General features: G+C 40.0%; 1 protein-coding gene across 8 annotated transcripts in view; it reads left to right on the forward strand.

Annotated features, from left to right (window-relative positions):
* MSANTD2 (Myb/SANT DNA binding domain containing 2) overlaps positions 1 to 15,481 on the forward strand; it is a 29,097-nt gene extending 13,616 nt beyond the window's left edge. For 2 of the 8 annotated variants that reach the window (XR_004351118.1, XM_032640460.1), the window contains exons 2-5: positions 5,092 to 5,181; positions 9,153 to 9,408; positions 11,059 to 11,119; positions 13,945 to 15,481. Coding sequence is in view for 7 of the 8 variants with exons in the window: in XM_032640460.1 (XP_032496351.1) it covers positions 9,333 to 9,408; positions 11,059 to 11,119; positions 13,945 to 14,797 (990 nt within the window). In the remaining variant the exon portion in view is untranslated. Of the gene's footprint in view, positions 1 to 1,044; positions 1,185 to 5,091; positions 5,182 to 9,152; positions 9,409 to 11,058; positions 11,120 to 13,944 lie in introns of those variants that run through there. The other 6 variants (XM_032640459.1, XM_032640464.1, XM_032640461.1 and 3 more) reach the window with 5 other exon arrangements.
* Positions 15,482 to 17,713: the final 2,232 nt, after the last annotated feature.

Genomic DNA, 17,713 nt, shown 5'->3' on the forward strand with positions numbered 1-17,713 from the left:
CTCCTGCACGGTCTCCTCAGCGTCTGTTTCCTGGGACCCTCTCTTTTAGCCTTATTGTAAAAATTAGAAATAATAAGTGTAAGCTGCTTACCCCAAATCTCAGCACATGGTAGGCACTGAGAAAATGGTAGTTATGGTTTACTTTCTTTGCATGGGACATTGAGCCACCTGTGGAAATGTTTTGATTTTTGTAGAAGGTAAAGACATTTTTTCATATGGTGATTGCTTTTAGCAGTCCTCGTAAAGGTAAGAGTAAAATATAAAAATGCTACCAAATGAGCTATAAAAAGTGTTATGATTACCTGAATTTCTTTCTAACAACTTCCTAAATAAGTTCAGGTTGCCCAAGGACAGGCGCCTAAACTTAAAACAGGCTTATTTTCAGATTTTTCATAGAAAGTTTATATGTCAGGATGTGAAGATGTATTCTTTTCATGCATTTATTACCTATAGTTTATACCATGTAAATGCAAAAAAAAATTTTTTTAAACCCTTTTAAAGTAAGTTAATATTTACCAGGTTTTAACAGTCGACTGAATCTTGACTTAATGCTTGTACCCAGATATCTTGATGGAGGATTTCTAATAACCTTACTTTTTAGATGATTTTATCTTAGATGTCCAAATTACTTTTTTTCACAACCAAATACATAAAACTTACTAATGGGAAAAAATATCTGTATTGTAAGTTATCTTTGCATCACAGATGGGTAGTTTTTAGTAACAAAATAACTACAAAACAGAGAATCACATGGTCACCATATGAAAGGAATCAAGTGACCTATTTCAGGGGTGAGCCTGCTCTGCATAAACATTGGTCTCATGAGTATAAGAAAGTACCTTGCTGTTTGGGAAGCCATACAATGTTGTAATGGTAAAGGTCCGTGAGGATTTTTGGAATGTGTGTATGTGTGCACGTGTAATGCCTAACCTTTAGACACCGCTGATTACAGAACAGTCATTGCGTGATGCACGGTGTGTGTATGGCAGGACTTTAAAGATGAATGGCTGTCACTGCTATCCTAGATATATTTTAGGTAATTCTCTTGAGTGTGTTTTCTAGTTCTCACGTACTAATAAAAGTTACCATTTTAATATCATCCAAATACTACTTCTAGGTGGTGCCGTGGGATGGGAAGTACTGAGAAAAGATTCAACAGAGATGCTAATGTAGCAACGTCAGAGGTAATATAGGAGGTCAGATGAAAATAACCTCTAATTCAAGTCAGTGCTTTACCAAACAACTGATTTCTTTTCCCTTTTAGGTGGGAAGTTCTAGATACATAGTGTTATCTGACTATGTTTGATGACTGACTACCTGCTGCTTTTGTCTGAAATAGTTAAGTAGTTCAGTAAACCGTAATATTTTTACCTGTCTTGTTCTAAATGGAGAAGCCCTTGAAGATGTCTAGAAGGGTTCTTGTATCCCAAAGAAGCCCTTAAACATGACCATACATACTAGGTATAGATTATCTAGTATTGCTGCCAATATGAGATTTTGTATGAGTATCTGTATGATTTACATACAGAGTAGAGTTAAAAGCTTTATGGCCATATGAATATAGTTCCTTGAGCAACGAAAGGTATTTGGTTCTGACAATTAGTATTGTCCTCCTTGAGGGCTTTTTTCTTCATAATCTGAATGGATTAAGACCCTCAGCTCCTAGCATGGAGGAAGCTAGAAAGCTTAGGAGTTGATACTCAGTGAGAACAAAACTTCCTGAACGATTTGTTCTATGCAAGTATTTCTCCCTCATGAAGACATACTGACCAGTTATAGACACAAAAGTGAGTCGTTGATAGGCAGATTCGGGAAGAAGTGCAGCTGATAGGATTCAATCCTGGACAGTTCCCCACAAAGACCAAGGCTCCAGAGAGGCAGGAGCTCTTGGTTTCTGGTGGTCATTCTTCTATCTGACCCTGTTAAAATCCAGGAAGCAGTTGGATCCTTTTTCCTTTTCTATCTTTGACAGAACTACTGTCAAAGAATATTACATTCTTGAATATTTTATTTATTCAATTTGTAAGGCATAAGAAATAATAAAATTTGGACAGGGTTACAGAGCTCCCTTTGGCAGGTAATCCCGCCCACCCCCGCAAAGAAAGTGTAACATGGTAGATATTTAAAAATAGCCTTGCCCTCTGTTGTTAGTCCTCCTTTGTTACAAAGAAATTAATTTGCTTTGCTAATTATAACTGTAACTGTTTTATACCCTTTAGGGCTCCTACTTTTTTCAAACGGTTTTAGGAGTCCTACCTACCTTGGATTTATTGATTTTTATAAATATAATCCATCGTTGTGGTTAACCAGTGAGTTTCCTGATTTTCTTTGCTAAAAAATTTTTGATCTTCTTGGTAGTGATTTACTACTTTAAAATTACCTCAGTTCATTTAATAAATATATATTGAACAATCCTTATGTGATAGGCACTATTCTGGGCTCCGGGAAACAGCGAACTAGGTAGACATAACCCCTACCTCATGGAATTTACAATCTAGTGGAATAGCTTTCTTAGGATACAGTAACATTTTGTGAGTGGCATTTAGTAATTTTTCTATGCAAATGCCTTTTGAAGGAATACTCACTTGTCTTGGGGCCTCCACTCCGCATTTGTTAATTAGACCTAGATGATCTCTAAAGTTCTTCTCCATTCAAAACTTCTCTAATGTTTTGGAGGTTGGAACCTGGTTTGCTATCAGAGCTTTGGGCAGCTCCACCCGCTCTCTGTCAATCAGTGTATTACAGAAAGTTTTAGAAAAGAGGCACTTGGCAAGGATGGTGACACAGATAGGTAATTAATAGTATTAAGTGCTGCAGGAAAGTCAGATGAGTTAAGGACAAAGTTTGAGGACCGTTGTTCTTAGTAATTAAGAAGGCATTGCTGACCATGACAGTTTCAGTGGAATAACGGATCAGATTTTGATCCCCTTGAGTTAAGGATTGAATTAGTGTAGACATTGCCTATTCCTTTTGAGTCCCTTTAGTCTTCAGGCAGTGTTAAAATGGGGAAATGTTAAGGCTTAGCCATTATCCACTAAGGAAGGTAGTCAAGACTTACTTTCCTATACTTGTTTCTAGGTGTGTGCATTTCCCTAAGTTGTTACCTTAGGTAATTTATCTAGCATCTCTATTGATAAGTTAATCAGATAGTGAATGATCAAGTACTATGTGATACAACTGGAACAGGTGATCAACATGTTATGAATCATTTATTATTGTTTAATTGGCACTTCACAAAAAACATTTCTTCCCCAGCAGGTAGAAAAAAAGCGCTATATTTTTGTGAAGAGTAAGTTGATATCCTTGTATGCTTTTACTGATAGAAATTGTTTCTTTCAAGAAATGACAATTTTGCTAATTTACCTCTTAAAGCAAATATTAATGCTGCTTTATCTAAATGAGCAGGATACTGAGGAAACTGGAGAAGTTATTCTTGAACTGGCCCCAGTCTCCAGACTCTCTTGTGAAACCTATGACACAGACTAAGTCTACCTCATTTTTAGGGTTTCTGACTAATACCTATTATATTTTTTTACGGAAGAAACAACCACATGGCGTAGAGCTGAGTTTCTTAACCGAAGGTTCTTGTATGAGCTCTTCAGAGAGTCCATGTTCCCCATGACATTGTGTGGAACAGTTTTGTATGTGTGTTCTTCTGGGGAGGGAATCCAGGACTCAGAGAAGTTAAGAACCTCTGCTCTGGAGTGGAAAAGGAAAAGGAAATCTTAAGAATAAAAAGGTTTCTCACTTGCCAAAACTTCTGTAGCACTAAGAACTGGGGAGTGTGAAACAAGTGCTGTGTTTTTGGTTTTGGTTTTCCTCTTGGGGTTTTTGGTTGGTTGGTTTTAAAGGATTAGGTGATTGGCAAGTCAGTTTGCCAAATTTTAATGTACAGAAAACCTAAGAAAGCAGGTAGTAAAGCTGCTACTGGCCCCAGATGGATTTTACCTTAAGTGACTTCCTCATCATTAGTTACAGCTCTGTGTCAAAAATATATATAGCAATTTATACTATGTCCTTAATATCCCTCTTACTGTGCAGAAATGTTTTTACAGTTGTCTGCCATTTCAGGGTTTTTTTCCCCCCTGCATTTGTGCTCACAGAAAATAAAACTTAAGAAATCTTGAGTCTTTCTTAGAGATATTGAAATAAACTCAGTATTGTTCTGTTGCCTCGGTTAACTAAGAGCAACTAATTGCAACACAGTAAAGCAGTAGCTTTAGTTTAAAGGAAGAGGATAGATCTGTTTCACAAAGCTTCCTTTGCTTTGCAGTACACATCTGCTTAGGCTGAGGTACTGTTCTTAACACTTATAAACAGTCGCTGGAGATTTGCTCCCAGTGTAATTTCCCCTGTCTCTTGTGGAATATAGTATGTGATTTTTAAGATTTTGTTTGCAAATAAGTATATTCTTTATTTAATCATTTGGGTTAAAGAATTTTAAATTTAATCATATTTAGTTGGCAGAGGGTTAAGATAAACTATAATATGTAAGTCATTTCTCGTATGGCAGTTTGACAACTACATTTGAAAATCTGTTTCACTGCTTGTTTTTTCTTATAACACTGTTTCCTGCTGTTAGAACTAAGCTGTCCTCCCTGCAGTATGACTGTTTTCATCTGACATCTTAGACTGATCATGCCGGTGTTTTCTAAGCAACACGTTTATATGGCAATTATGCCTTATTTCCGTTCCTCCCTGTTATATACCCTGTTCCATCGATAGACAGTTCTGTTAGAACAGTGGTTTTGTCAGGGTGATGACTTTATGATTGTATGAAATGGGGCACATTTTGAGAAAATGATTGAGCCAGCAGCAGAATTGGTTGGCATGTGCTCATATGATTTATTTAGCTTGCTTCCTACTTTGCCATACCAGGGAGGAATTCTATTCTCCCCACTTCTTGAAAGTCAAAGGAGGGATTGGAGGACACTGAAACAAAAGAAACCTTATTTGTATCCCCAAACTAGCTTATATAATATCAGGAAGGGCTTTGATGAAACCACTGGCCCTACTTAAAGATCTTATTTTCCAAGCCTTTCATTATTTTATTTGCCCTTTTCTGAACTCTACAATTTCCCTCTCTTGTAGCTGGTTCGATGCCCAGAACTGAATGCTGTGCTCCAGCTGTGGCCTCACCGGTGCTGAATAGAGAGGAAGAGCCACCTTCATAGCTTACATGTGATTCCTCTGCTTATACAACCCAATACTGGATTTACTTACTTTGGCAAGATAGCTGCATTGTGCACTGTATTTAATGTTACGTGTACTGTAACCCTGGGTCTTTCTCTGCATTGCTGCCGTTAAACCCCCAATCCTGCCAATCTAAAACTCCTGCCTTTGTTTCCCTGCCCCATCCCCTACCTCCAGACTCCCCTTACGTTCATCCACAATGAATGTCATCTTTATTCTCTCATTTTCTTTCACTGTAATCTTAAACTTTGGCAAAACTTTCCCTCTGTCTATAAATTGTCAGTTGTCAGCCATCTGATTTTTCTCCCTGCTTTGGTAATGGGACGTCCTTCATGCCTTTCCTGTGGTACTTTTCCTTTCCTAGTCATTGAACACTTGGCACGGTGGATTTACCAAGCATTCACTTGGCATTTCTTCTACATCAGATCTACCTTTGGACTTCTCTGATCTGACCACGTGGTCAGGTTGTCTCCTATACTTTAGTTCTTCTGTTCAGATTTTTTTGACTTCTCCTGACCTCTATCCTTATAACTTCACTCAGGATATAGTATTATCTCATAGCTCTTGTCCCAGGGAGGAGACAGTAACACTGATTTACCACGGACATTCCTAACAATAAGGAAAGTGTTCTTCTTCACTGTGACTAGAATAGTCTTTAATAATTTCAAGCAAATTCTTTGCCTTCTGAGATCTTAATTTTTAAAAAAATGCTAGAGCTAAGTGACTATAACTTTCTAAGATGAGTGAGGTAAAGGAAGAAGGAAGAGAAACAAGGTTTTTGTGTTGAACAGGAAATGGTTCTCCAAGGAAGCTGAATTGAGGTTCTTGTTGGGTTTGGTACAGCTGTCCAAAATGGGAGGCAAGACTTCGTTTTTCCTAGATTCCAGAGCATTTTCTTAATCTAAGATTTACAGTAGGTGTTACGTTGGTTTATTTAGGACTGTTGACAGAGACACACAATCACTTAGTTATATGCTTTGGTTAATCATGTAGAGTGTGGAAAGTGTAACCTTTTCTGATTTATTATGGATGATAAGAATTGGAAGGTCTCCATATGTCCTTTTTATCCATTTCCAAAGTCCCTCTCGTTTATCTAAATACCAGTGTTTCTTTTTTTTTTTTTTTTTTTTGCGGTACACAGGCCTCTCACCGCTGTGGCCTCGCCCGTTGCGGAGCACAGGCTCCGGACGCGCAGGCTCAGCGGCCATGGCTCACGGGCCCAGCCACTCCGCGGCATGTGGGATCTTCCCGTACCGGGGCACGAACCCGTGTCCCCTGCATCGGCAGGCGGACTCTCAACCACTGCGCCACCAGGGAAGCCCCCAGTGTTTCTTATAGTAGCAGTCGAGCTGACGTTTAAGTTCTTGCTTTTTTTTTCTTAGTTGATATGTGCTATTTAAACAGCCTCTCCTTGGATCTGTGGCCTTTACTGAATCCAGAAGATACGTCTTTTGCATATTTATGTCTTGAGAGAGTTAAAGTCAATTTGGAAATCTTTCAACACATCAGATGCCTATCATATGCATTTAGGAGTTACCAAACATTTTGCATTCAGACGCCTAATAGATATTTTACGTATCAGCATATTGCACTATTAAAGTGTATTTCAAAAGTACACTACAAAGTAAGAGGTGGCAAGATCTGTTAGGCTTTTTTGATGAAATATAAAATATATCGTCTGACTATTCTTCCATATCTAGAACGCTTAGATATTTCTAGTTTCCTTATTCATAATTACACAAGCCAAGTGAAATTTTAAGCTCGATTCGGTGGTTTCAGAGAAAGTAAATCTTTTCTGTGGTTTCCCACCATATATAGTGTCAAAGATTGGTGGCTTTGCTTACGCCTAGGTCACGTCCTAAGTGTGGCCCCTTCCTTCAAAGGAATGTTAATTTTATTCCCTGACTTCTGAAATAACCCTCCATGACAGATCCAGCCGGGCTCTTTTGTGTGCTGAATGCCTTTCTCTAGGCGGCCAGTAAGTAGTGAGCAGTGGCATGGTTTCCATCTCCATTTATGGCCTTGGAAGGGTGACAGGGACATGGCTGGGACTCTCCATTTACGGTCCTTGGAGGAGCTGAGAAGAGTGGCTGGGGTGTTCTTGGAGGGCAGAAAGTAGACATTGTGAGATAAAAATAAATAGGAGATGTTTGCAATTCAAATTCCAGTCCCTGGGGGGAGGGCAGAGGGCACCGGGAAGGGGAGTGTGTAGGAAGTCAGATGAGATCTGCTGCAGGCATTTGTCTCCTTCCATTGGAAGGGTTGCTCATCACACGTTTCCCAGGTTCATTTCTGGTTTGTTCCAGAAAGTTGTGTGTTACGTACTTGTGACTCTCCTTTACAAAGAGAGAGGAGGAACACTAATTAAAGTGTGGCAGAAACCTAACTTCTTTAAGGCATCATTTGAGGCACCAGAAGAAATCTCCAGAAAGGGAGAATGAGGCAGGGGATAGGCTGGCTGGTTTTAGGACGGGGTGACTCTAGCCACTCCTCTGCTTTTGTCAGAGGGAGATCATCATCCGTGTCTTAGGTTTATTATTCCTTTTGCCCATCTGGATTTCTGGCCTCGAGGGACAGATCTGCAAAGTATTTGACAGAGTGTCTTCCTGTAGCTTATCAACTGCGATTTAAAGGTACTGAACTTCCGAGGAGGCCCGATAAAGATTATTCAGAGTTGTCTTTGTTTGGCGAGAATAGAGGACATACTGGCATATGGAGAGTCATCTCACATTCAGGAGAAATTTATAGTCCGGCTAATGTGTGTAAAGTAAGCCTGAGGTGGACTTGTTTGGCACAGCTGAGTTAGAACGTATTTGGAGGCACCAGAGAAAAAGGGTCTTGTCTGTCACGAAAATCCTCAGAGTAAAACCTAGTAGAGTGGAGAGGAGAGTAGAAGGAACAAAAGGAGACAGCGATGGGACAGAGGACGAATGTAACTAAACTAAATTTGGAACTAAGGCACAAGGACTGGGACTAAGTCCTTGATTTATCTTTTGAAATGTCGTGTAAGATAGTGTAAGATGTACCATGAAACTAAGGAAATCATCAGAAATACGCGTTAGAAGACCACGAAGCAAGTTGAAGGGTTGTGCAAGATAATAAAGCTATCCAGGTTTCATCTGTGGATTTGCATAATGATATTTGCTGTGTGCCACAAAAAAGAAGTGAAATAACACCCTTCCACCTCACTTCCCCCGCAAAAGGAAATCATGGGCTTCATTTGTTGGTGTGTTTGGCTGGCGGTTTGAGTTGGTAGTATAGACTAGTATTATCACTGGCTAATTTTTAGATGTAGGTATTAGTGTATTTCTTGATAATTGATGTCTGAGACTGGGAATCTGTAGCATTATTGATTTGATCTCTTTTAAATTTTAGCAACTTCCCCAAAGACAGAGTGAGTTAGTATAGATTATGGACTATGTAAGTAACAAGTTTTACCAGCTGATTTGTTTAGGCAATTGTTTTTACCCTGTATTCCTTCTTATCAAGGGTAAGGAAGGTTATATTCTTTGCTTTGGGAAATTCTTCTTTCTGTCCTCCCTCCCCTCACTTTTTCCAAATTCTGGGCACAAATAGCAGCTCTTTCTTTTCTGTGGCAGGTGTGCATCCTATTGGCTGGCTGGTATTTCTTGTTTTCCTTTTTTTTTTTTCTTACTCTTTTAAAATGGGGGTGGGGGTGTACAAATACGTGTATGGGACACATGCAATAATGTCGTAATGTTTCTTGTTGTTTAATGGATAATTAATTGCAAAGTAATTGTTTGAATTATAACATGTTTGAGTAAATGCTAAATTAGTATTTTTTTCTAATATAATCATGAATTTAAAATCTAGCATTCCTGTAACAATGTGTCTGTGTTTGTCTGTCTGTGTCTGTCTAATAGTAATTAATATCTGTGGTCCGTACCTGGAAGAGGAAGTACAGCTTTAAAGGAATAACAAAAGACTTTGTGTCTTAGACCCTTCGCAGGTGTTACAGTCGGGTGAAAGAACATGGTGTTGGGAAAAGAAAGAGCAGTTACACATTTGAACAGTTGGAACAGGTGTTTGGTCAGGGAGGATGGGATGCTCAGCCCTGCCAGCCTGTACTTATTAACAGTAGTGGCTTGTACCAGGAGCTGGAGTCAGATGGCAGCACTATGGAGGAGTATTCACAGGAGGACTGGGGAAACCACAGTCAGGATCTCCACGGCTATCCAACAGATCAGGAATTGGGTAAGAGAGCCAGTATCTATGTTGCTTGTGTGTGTGTGCACGCACACGTGCGTGCGCGTGCATATACATGTCTTTATGTGTGCACAGGTACTTCATATCTGTAATATCTGCTTATACCGTTCCCACCGACAACACCACGCATATAGCCAGTCTGTTTGGGCATCCTTAAACTACCAGCCTAGTGCTTAGTGACTTGGGTTCCACAAAATTCCTAAAGACACAGAAGAATTCCTAATTCTGAGCTGCACAAGGAAGCTCAGTGACAGGCTACACAATTAAAAATACCCTGCACCTCTTAGTTCTAAGGTGACTGCTAAGCGTGTTGACTCCTGGCTCGACTGGTATAGATATAACTGTCGTTTCCTTCCTTTATCCCCAATACTTTTATTCTTCCTGACTGTGATTTGCAAAAGGTCCCTTTCCAGGCTTCAGTCTGAACAGTCAATGAAGGGAAGCCTTGGTTTGAAAGGAGCTGATATTTGAACATTATCAGGGATCATACTCCTTCACACTCTGTAAAGGATCCCATCCCAACAGCAGCTGGAATGATTTATTCCCAGTCTTCACATTAAAAATGGAAAAAAACACAAACAAAACAAAACACACACACACACACACACACACACACACACAAAATGGAAAACAAAACTGGCCATCAAATCTAAACTTGTGTGGACTAATTAAGAGGGTATATGTAGTTGTTTTTCTTTTTTCTTTTCCATAAATGCTCCAGTTTTAGTTTTCATAATTTGCAAGTACTAATCAAGTTTCTGCTGCAACCTTTGTACATTCATAGCAAGTTGTGTAATGAGTGCTCACTTATAAGTAAATGTTCTTGCTCTCCAGTGAAATACTCAGGTAGCCCCCAAGGAAGGATAAGTAGGGTTGGTACTATAAATGTGCCTCCCTAGCTTAAGACAAAAGCCAATGGGCACTATTTTACAGAACTCCTGATGACAGAGAAATGCCTAATTCGAAAAAAAAAGGATTAAATGTTAATATTTCTTGTGAATGCTGTATCTAAAGGGATCTCTCAAATATCAGAAGAGAGAGGGAGCGAAGAGGTTATAAAACTGTAAGACTAACACAACGTAAGAGAGAGAATTGATGACTAGAAGAATAAGAAGGGCAGATGCTAAGTGATCACTACCTCTTAATTTCAAAACGGTACTAAGATCTAAATTACTTTGGCATCCTCTAACTCTGGTTTTGCTGGAGAGAGTTAAGTCACCTAAACCTTTGGGGAAAAAAATGACATGCATAGTATATATTGATCCTGATATTAGGGGAATAATTGCTCTCTAAAACCTACATAGAAAGTCTAAATGGAACAGAATTATTTTCATTCTCGTTCCTTTAAAAATCATGTTTGCCATGAAATTAAGCTTTAAGCTCCTAGCTAGAAATCCACTGGTGACCTTGAAGAATTTTATACTTGTAGAGCTGGTTTCTGATCTTGCATATAAATGTATGCATCTCATTATGTAAGAGTTATATTTATAAATCTGGCATTGGACAGTGTTTGACACTAGAATTAAGTTCTCGCGTTGGAAAGTATGGAACAAACAGTAGACATATAGCTACTTAGCTACATAAATGTATGCCACCACTTAGGAAAATATAACTTTTTTCAAAACCTCTGTTTTTCAGATGAAATACCTGTCACAAAGAGAACATTAAAAATAAAACAAGAGTCTTCTGAAGAAGCACAGTAAGTAGATGTTCCACCTTTCTACAAAGTGTATTTACCTAAATAATGACCAAAGTCTTGCTGTAATGAAGCATGCTATGAGAGTTACAGCCATGCCACTGAGAAAGCATGTCTAGTTGTTCTTCCTCATCTTTTTAGCCTAAGCTTTCCAGTGGTTAATCCAACATGTTGAGAATGTTGTATACAACAAGAAGAAATAAATATATGAAAATAAGCGTGTTTATGGTATTTTCCTGGGTGTGCATGTGGTATTTGGATGTTTAAATATGATACAGAGATAAGTCACAGGGCCCAGAGTTTGTCTGGGGTTAAGTGAAATGATAGGAGGGCCAGAGGGACACTTAAATTCCTTATAATATTCCATTTTGGGACTCAAAAAGCAAGTGCTTAGGAACTACAGGGGAGGCCCAATTGACGTAACTAGGGATGAACTCAAGCTTCACAGAATTGGTGTCACCAGTCTCAGACCCCCTGAACTTTTCCCACGGTTGGAACTTCAGAAATAGAACAGACAGTTCTCAGGAACTGTTTCAATAACTGGATCTAGTTCTCATTGTGCTCCATAGGTGTGAATAGCTCATCTGAGGCCTGAGCCCAGGGAGCTTCAGGCCGAGATCAGATCAGTGGGGCAGGAAACTGACAGGCTCTGCAGAAATGTCCTGTGTGGCTGCCTCTACTCCAGGTTTCAGCTCACGGGGTGAGAGGGTTCTAAGAGGCAATTCATTTCCCAATGCAACAGTTTCCTCCGAACTGTTCCTTATTGATGATTTAGGGCTATGACAGTGCTGAATAAAATAACTTCATTTGGGCACGGGATCTTTTCACTCTAGGTTTAGGTGGGATTAGCCTGAACTAGCTGATATAGCCTGTAGTCAGATACACCATCCTTCACCCACGAAGAAGAGTCACCACTGATTTATCCAATACCTACTGTATGTCAGGCATAGCAGTACGGCAGTGAGCAAAACAGACAAAAAGCTCTGCTCTCCATCCCACCCCTCCTTAGCCGAGTCCTCCTTGAGATCAGTAAAATATTTTAAAAGAGGACAGGAAGAATGGTAGCTAGGAAAGATAATTTTGCTTCAAGGCATTGACCCATGCAGAAACATGGTCCTATGTCTTAGCCTCACAAGCACCACAATCTAAATATTAGAAAAGTGATCGAGTGCCTTTGTGTACTCTGAGAAGAGAAACAATCTCCAGAAATGCAGTGATTTCATCCTGATGGCCACTTAGATACTTGAGTAGCTTTCAAGACAAACTAAAGTGTGGAGGATAAGTCCAGGGCAGTCTTTGGTTCAAGAAGCAACTGACAACAAAACATTAGCTCTTTGCCATCTTGAAAAGAAAATCAAGGAAAGTAAGAGAGAATGACTATGTGGAAGGTTCCCCAGTTTGTTCCAAAAGCTCTTCCAGAAGGTATGAGCATTTAAGAATAAAGTTTCCAGGATCTGTCGCCTTCCAAGAAGCTGTTAGCAGACCACCATTACACCCTCTTTTCTTGCCTGTGTTTGATTGTATGTGAGTGTGGTAGTTGAGTATTTTTGTAGCTTAAACGTATGATTGATGTCGAGTGTAATTGTTTGTTGCTAAGTTGATACTTAACAAACCTCAGTCTTCCAACATCAAAGTTGTACCCTACCTGAGAAATATCCTCATATAAATGTACGAATCATCATGAAGTATCCGTTGGAATTACATGAATTAAGCAGCACGTGAAACCAGAATTTCCCTGTACTTTGTCTTCTTCTGTTAACTGTCCAAATCAAAACTGAAATAATTTCTATACTTTTGCTTCCCTTTATAAAATATATTTTAGAAAAATCTCAATTCATTATCTGGAATTTTTTTTCTCTTGAAACTGAAGCTTAATAATGGAACTTTTTCATCTGAATTCTCGGATCTTAATTCTGTGCTAAACTGACAGTTCTTTTAAATTTGGGAATAGTAATGTATTTCAGACAAATAGAAGAAAATGTCCTTTTTTCATGTTTTTGTATCAGATCAATAGTCATAATCAGTTGTATATTTTCCTATGGCCAGCATGTATGGGCCAAACTTATTGAACTTTCAGAATTTCCAAGTTAGAAATGAATGTGTTCATTCTTTTAAGTGATACCTACTGGTTACTTTTCTAAATACAGCATCCTTCACCTGCTTTTGGTAGTTAGGTCTGAAGGTCATCATATGCACTATACTAGCCACTTTAAAAAGTACATGAGGGCTTCCCTGGTGGCGCAGTGGTTGAGAGTCCGCCTGCCGATGCAGGGGACGCGGGTTCGTGCCCCGGTCTGGGAGGATCCCACATGCCGCGGAGCGGCTGGGCCCGTGGGCCATGGCCGCTGAGCCTGCGCGTCCGGAGCCTGTCCTCCGCAACGGGAGAGGCCACAACAGTGAGAGGCCCGCGTAACGCATAAAAAAAAAAAAAAAAAAAAAAAGTACATGATCCTTGGTTTCTGAAATCCTGGGGTCTTACGTATCAATAGTTACTAAGTGGAATACAGCCAGACTTTAGAAGTTATGGAAAGCAGTTTTTCACTAGTTCCTAGGGACTTCCTAAGGGTGAGCATGTCTCAGATTTTAATACTATGATTATCTGGACTTGCACAGTCCAATATGGTAGCCACTAGTCACCTATGGCTATTTAAATGTAATTTAAAATTAATTAAAAACTTAATACCTCACTCACACTAGCCACATCTTAAGTGCAATGGCTAACGTATTGGACAGCCACAGACACAGGACATTTCCACCATTGCAGAAACTTCTACTGGACGGTGCCCATCTAGACACCTGAAGAATCTGACTTTCATTTCTCTTTCCAGGAAAAGAGACATCATGCAGAATATCATACAGATTTTGGAATCAGTACAGTTGAAATGGGAACTGTTTCAGAGCTGGACAGACTTTTCAAGGCTTCATCTCTCTAATAAACTGGCCATTTTTGGAATTGGTTATAACACCCGTTGGAAAGAGGATATCCGTTACCATTATGCTGAGATCAGCTCCCAGGTGCCCCTTGGCAAGCGACTCCGGGAGTACTTCAATTCTGAGAAGCCTGAGGGACGGATCATCATGACCCGGGTGCAGAAGATGAACTGGAAAAACGTTTACTACAAGTTCTTGGAGATCACTATCAGTGAGGCGCGGTGCCTGGAGCTGCACATGGAAGTTGACTGGATACCCATTGCCCACTCCAAACCAACCGGTGGGAACGTTGTTCAGTATTTATTGCCGGGAGGCATTCCCAAAAGCCCAGGCCTTTATGCCATTGGCTACGAAGAGTGTATTGAGAGGCCCCCCTCACCCCACATGGAGCGACATTCCCTGGACCCAGGAAAGGAGGGCCGGGTTGACTTGGAAACCCTTTCAGCACAAGCCTCACTACAGGTGGAAATAGAACCTACCCGAATTATCTATTGCTACCTCGGGATCGCTGAGGTCAGGACTCTGCAGCAATGCTTATTTTTACATTTCCAAGCAAATACCAAAACCTTCAGCAAAGATTGGGTCGGTATTAATGGGTTCTTGTCTCAGAACTGTATTGTGGATCCTGGAGTTTCCCCCAAATCCATCTATATCAAATTTGTAGAAGTAGAGAGGGATTTTCTTTCCGCTGGCTCTTTAGTTGAGTGCCTGGAAAAAGCCATTGGCTACCCCTTAAAGTTTAACAACTGAATGTCATCCTTCATAAGGATTTGGGCTCTTACCTCTCTCTTCTCTACTCGCATCCTGTTACCCAGACTGTCCCTCATCCGGATGCTGCCATCAGACTTCATGGAAACTCTTTCCACGATGGGGCCGGTACAACTAAGAAATCATAGTAGACTTTGGGCAGAAAAAACAGACCTCACCTGAAAATGCTCATTTTGAGCCAGCAAGCTATACAGCGGACTTGCATGGTGGGTCAGTTGTTTCTTTTTTAAAAACAAAAATCAATTTTTAAATGGATTTTAGAGCCCTGATGTAAACAAATGTAGGTACATTCCATATTGGACAAAACTTATACTTTGAGTTTCATATGAAATTGAAAAATTGTATTTTTTTCACGATGTTTCATTTTTACACATCTCTATGTCTCTATATAAGTATTATTTACAACCTTGAATAAATAAGCAATAGATAATGGCAAGTTAAATCTTGAGTCACAGTAAATAAGACTGTTTTTCAATATTACCCTTAGCTACTATTGTATATAATTTAGAGTTGCATTTTTTTCACCAATCAAGTGTTTTGCTATTCCCAATCAGTGTTGCCTGCAAAGACCTTTGTTTCTGTGATGTACCAACTTTACGGTTGTGCTGCCATTTAAACTTTTTTTTAAAAAATCATTAAAGTAATTCCTGGCCTCTTGGCGTACTAGTGGAGCTTTTTGTCGCAGAGTGTGGTCGCGCTGGCAGTGGGACTGTGCTCTGACTTTACTGCTAGGGATGAACACAACAGGGTAGGGCAGCTTCCCTTCCTTTCACTCTCTGTACCCCACTGACCAATGTCATTATCTCCTGTCAGAGTAACAAAGGTCATTGGACGTTTCATTTTGTGCTACTTTTTAAAAAGCTACAAAAGGATATTCCTTTTGGCCCTACGTACATGAATTTGTAAGAGACTCTCATTCCTCATCTTGACACTCAGTAATCAGGGGCAGCTCTCTCAGGAGCACAGGTGGAGAATTGATGTCATCATACTTCCTGTAAGAAAGGAGAGAAGATCTAATAGAAACATCCGAACAAAAATTTTAAGTGATCCATAGGATAGGAAACTGTAAGGTATCAGTCCATTAGGAGGGTAATCAGGTTTAGATCTTTCAGTGATTTCTGTGGGTCAACTAGCACTCCAGTTGGAGGTTAGTACTCTTGGCTAAGAACTACCTTACTAGTGGAGTAGTCAAGGGTCACTTTGGTCTCATGACAGGGACTTGTTAGATTGGTTATTTATCTTTAATGATTCCCCCAGCATCTCTCGGGTACTCTGCTTTAAATGGACTGCAAACCCAGGTAAGAGCTATAATTCTCCCCGTTTTTCTGTACTATTGAAGATAAAATTGCATCTTGATTGAAAAAATGTTCTTTCCTGCAACCTGAGTTGTCTTAAATCAGTGGTTTTTCTCATTCTGATCCCTCTTGGTTGGTTGACGCTTATTTATTTTTCTAGTGACTAGAGAGTTATAACCAATGGCATGACTTTTATTAATGTCATTTGAGTCTAGGTTTATGGAGTTGGCTGTTTCCTGATGTGAGCTGCTAAAAGTGGCTGCTAGTTCATGGAGAGTATAAATAAATACCCTGGACTATTTGAGTGCAGCACCTCTTCTCCCTGGGCACAGGCTGTAGGTGTGGGCTTTAGGAAATTCTCATGAGTTTGCTCTTCTTTGGAACTTGGAATTAGAGTCCTAAAGACCGAGGCTTCATTGACCATTCTGTAGCAATAATCTCATAATATTAGTGCCAAGTGCTGCAAGAAAAAGCATTATCACCAGGAGTAGTACATGGCATCCCCCAAACTTTGCCACTGATCAGCCCTGAAACTAACATCACGCTTCATTCATTTCTTCCCCCTATCCCGCTTTTCACTGCTGTTAGTTACTTAGCAGGGGCAGAACATTTGGGAACACTTACTGAGGATGTCTGAGGTCTACCTAACGTTACCGAGAATAGGGCATTGCTAGACCACTGTGAGCGGCACAGGGTGTATGGCAAAGCCTGATCCAATATGTGTTTTCACCATGTGGCTTGGGATGGGTGAGGGGTAGGGGCAAGAGGACAAAGCTGGGCACTGGGAAATGGCGACTTGGAAAGAAAGTACCTCCCTGATACTGAATATCCATTCTCTTTGGCCAGAACAATCTAGAAAAGAGGACAGCAGGGTGTCAGATAACTATATGAGCATTTCTAAAAACAAAAAGACTATTTAGACCTTAATGAAGCCTTATAACTGATTCCAGGAGGATGGAGACACTATATTCAAATGTAAGAATCAGCATTAAAAAATACTGTAGAGATAAAAGATGAGGTATGACTGGGAGAAACACTAGTGAGCTGCAAGTCTCTTAACATATGAAACTATGAACTTAGCTCCTGCACACAACCTGTTTATTCAGGTCACTCACAGATCATCCGCACTAACATTCCCATTTTACACAAGGGTAGAGGGCAAACTGCATCTCAGCAAAAACTTCCAGAAAGTAATAGAAGTGCTCTGCTCACTTCTACCACTTGACTGCCTCAGGGTCAGCAGAAAAGAAGTGGCTGGAGTAGGAGATAGTATAGAAAATTCTTTGATTGGGTGAGAGCAGTGGAAGAGTCCTGAAGGGACTGTTTCAGTGTCACATGGAGAGAAGCACTGCCTACAAATCTTTATTTGTATCTTTACTTGTGATGTTGTAAATTATCTGGGGTGCAAATTCTGGAAGGTTAGCTACTGAGTGAGTGCTGAGGCCCTCCCTGCCTTACGTAGCACTTGATAGGGATGAGCACAGCCTCTGTAATCAGATGCTTTGGTGCTCCTGGGATACAACCAAGAGCACTGTACTGCTGTTTTTGGAAGGAATTACTTATTTGGGGTAACCTAGGCCTGACCTGGAAATAAAGGAGGGAT

The sequence above is a fragment of the Phocoena sinus genome, chromosome 8, assembly GCF_008692025.1.
Source record: "Phocoena sinus isolate mPhoSin1 chromosome 8, mPhoSin1.pri, whole genome shotgun sequence".
In the NCBI taxonomy this organism is placed as follows: domain Eukaryota; kingdom Metazoa; phylum Chordata; class Mammalia; order Artiodactyla; family Phocoenidae; genus Phocoena; species Phocoena sinus.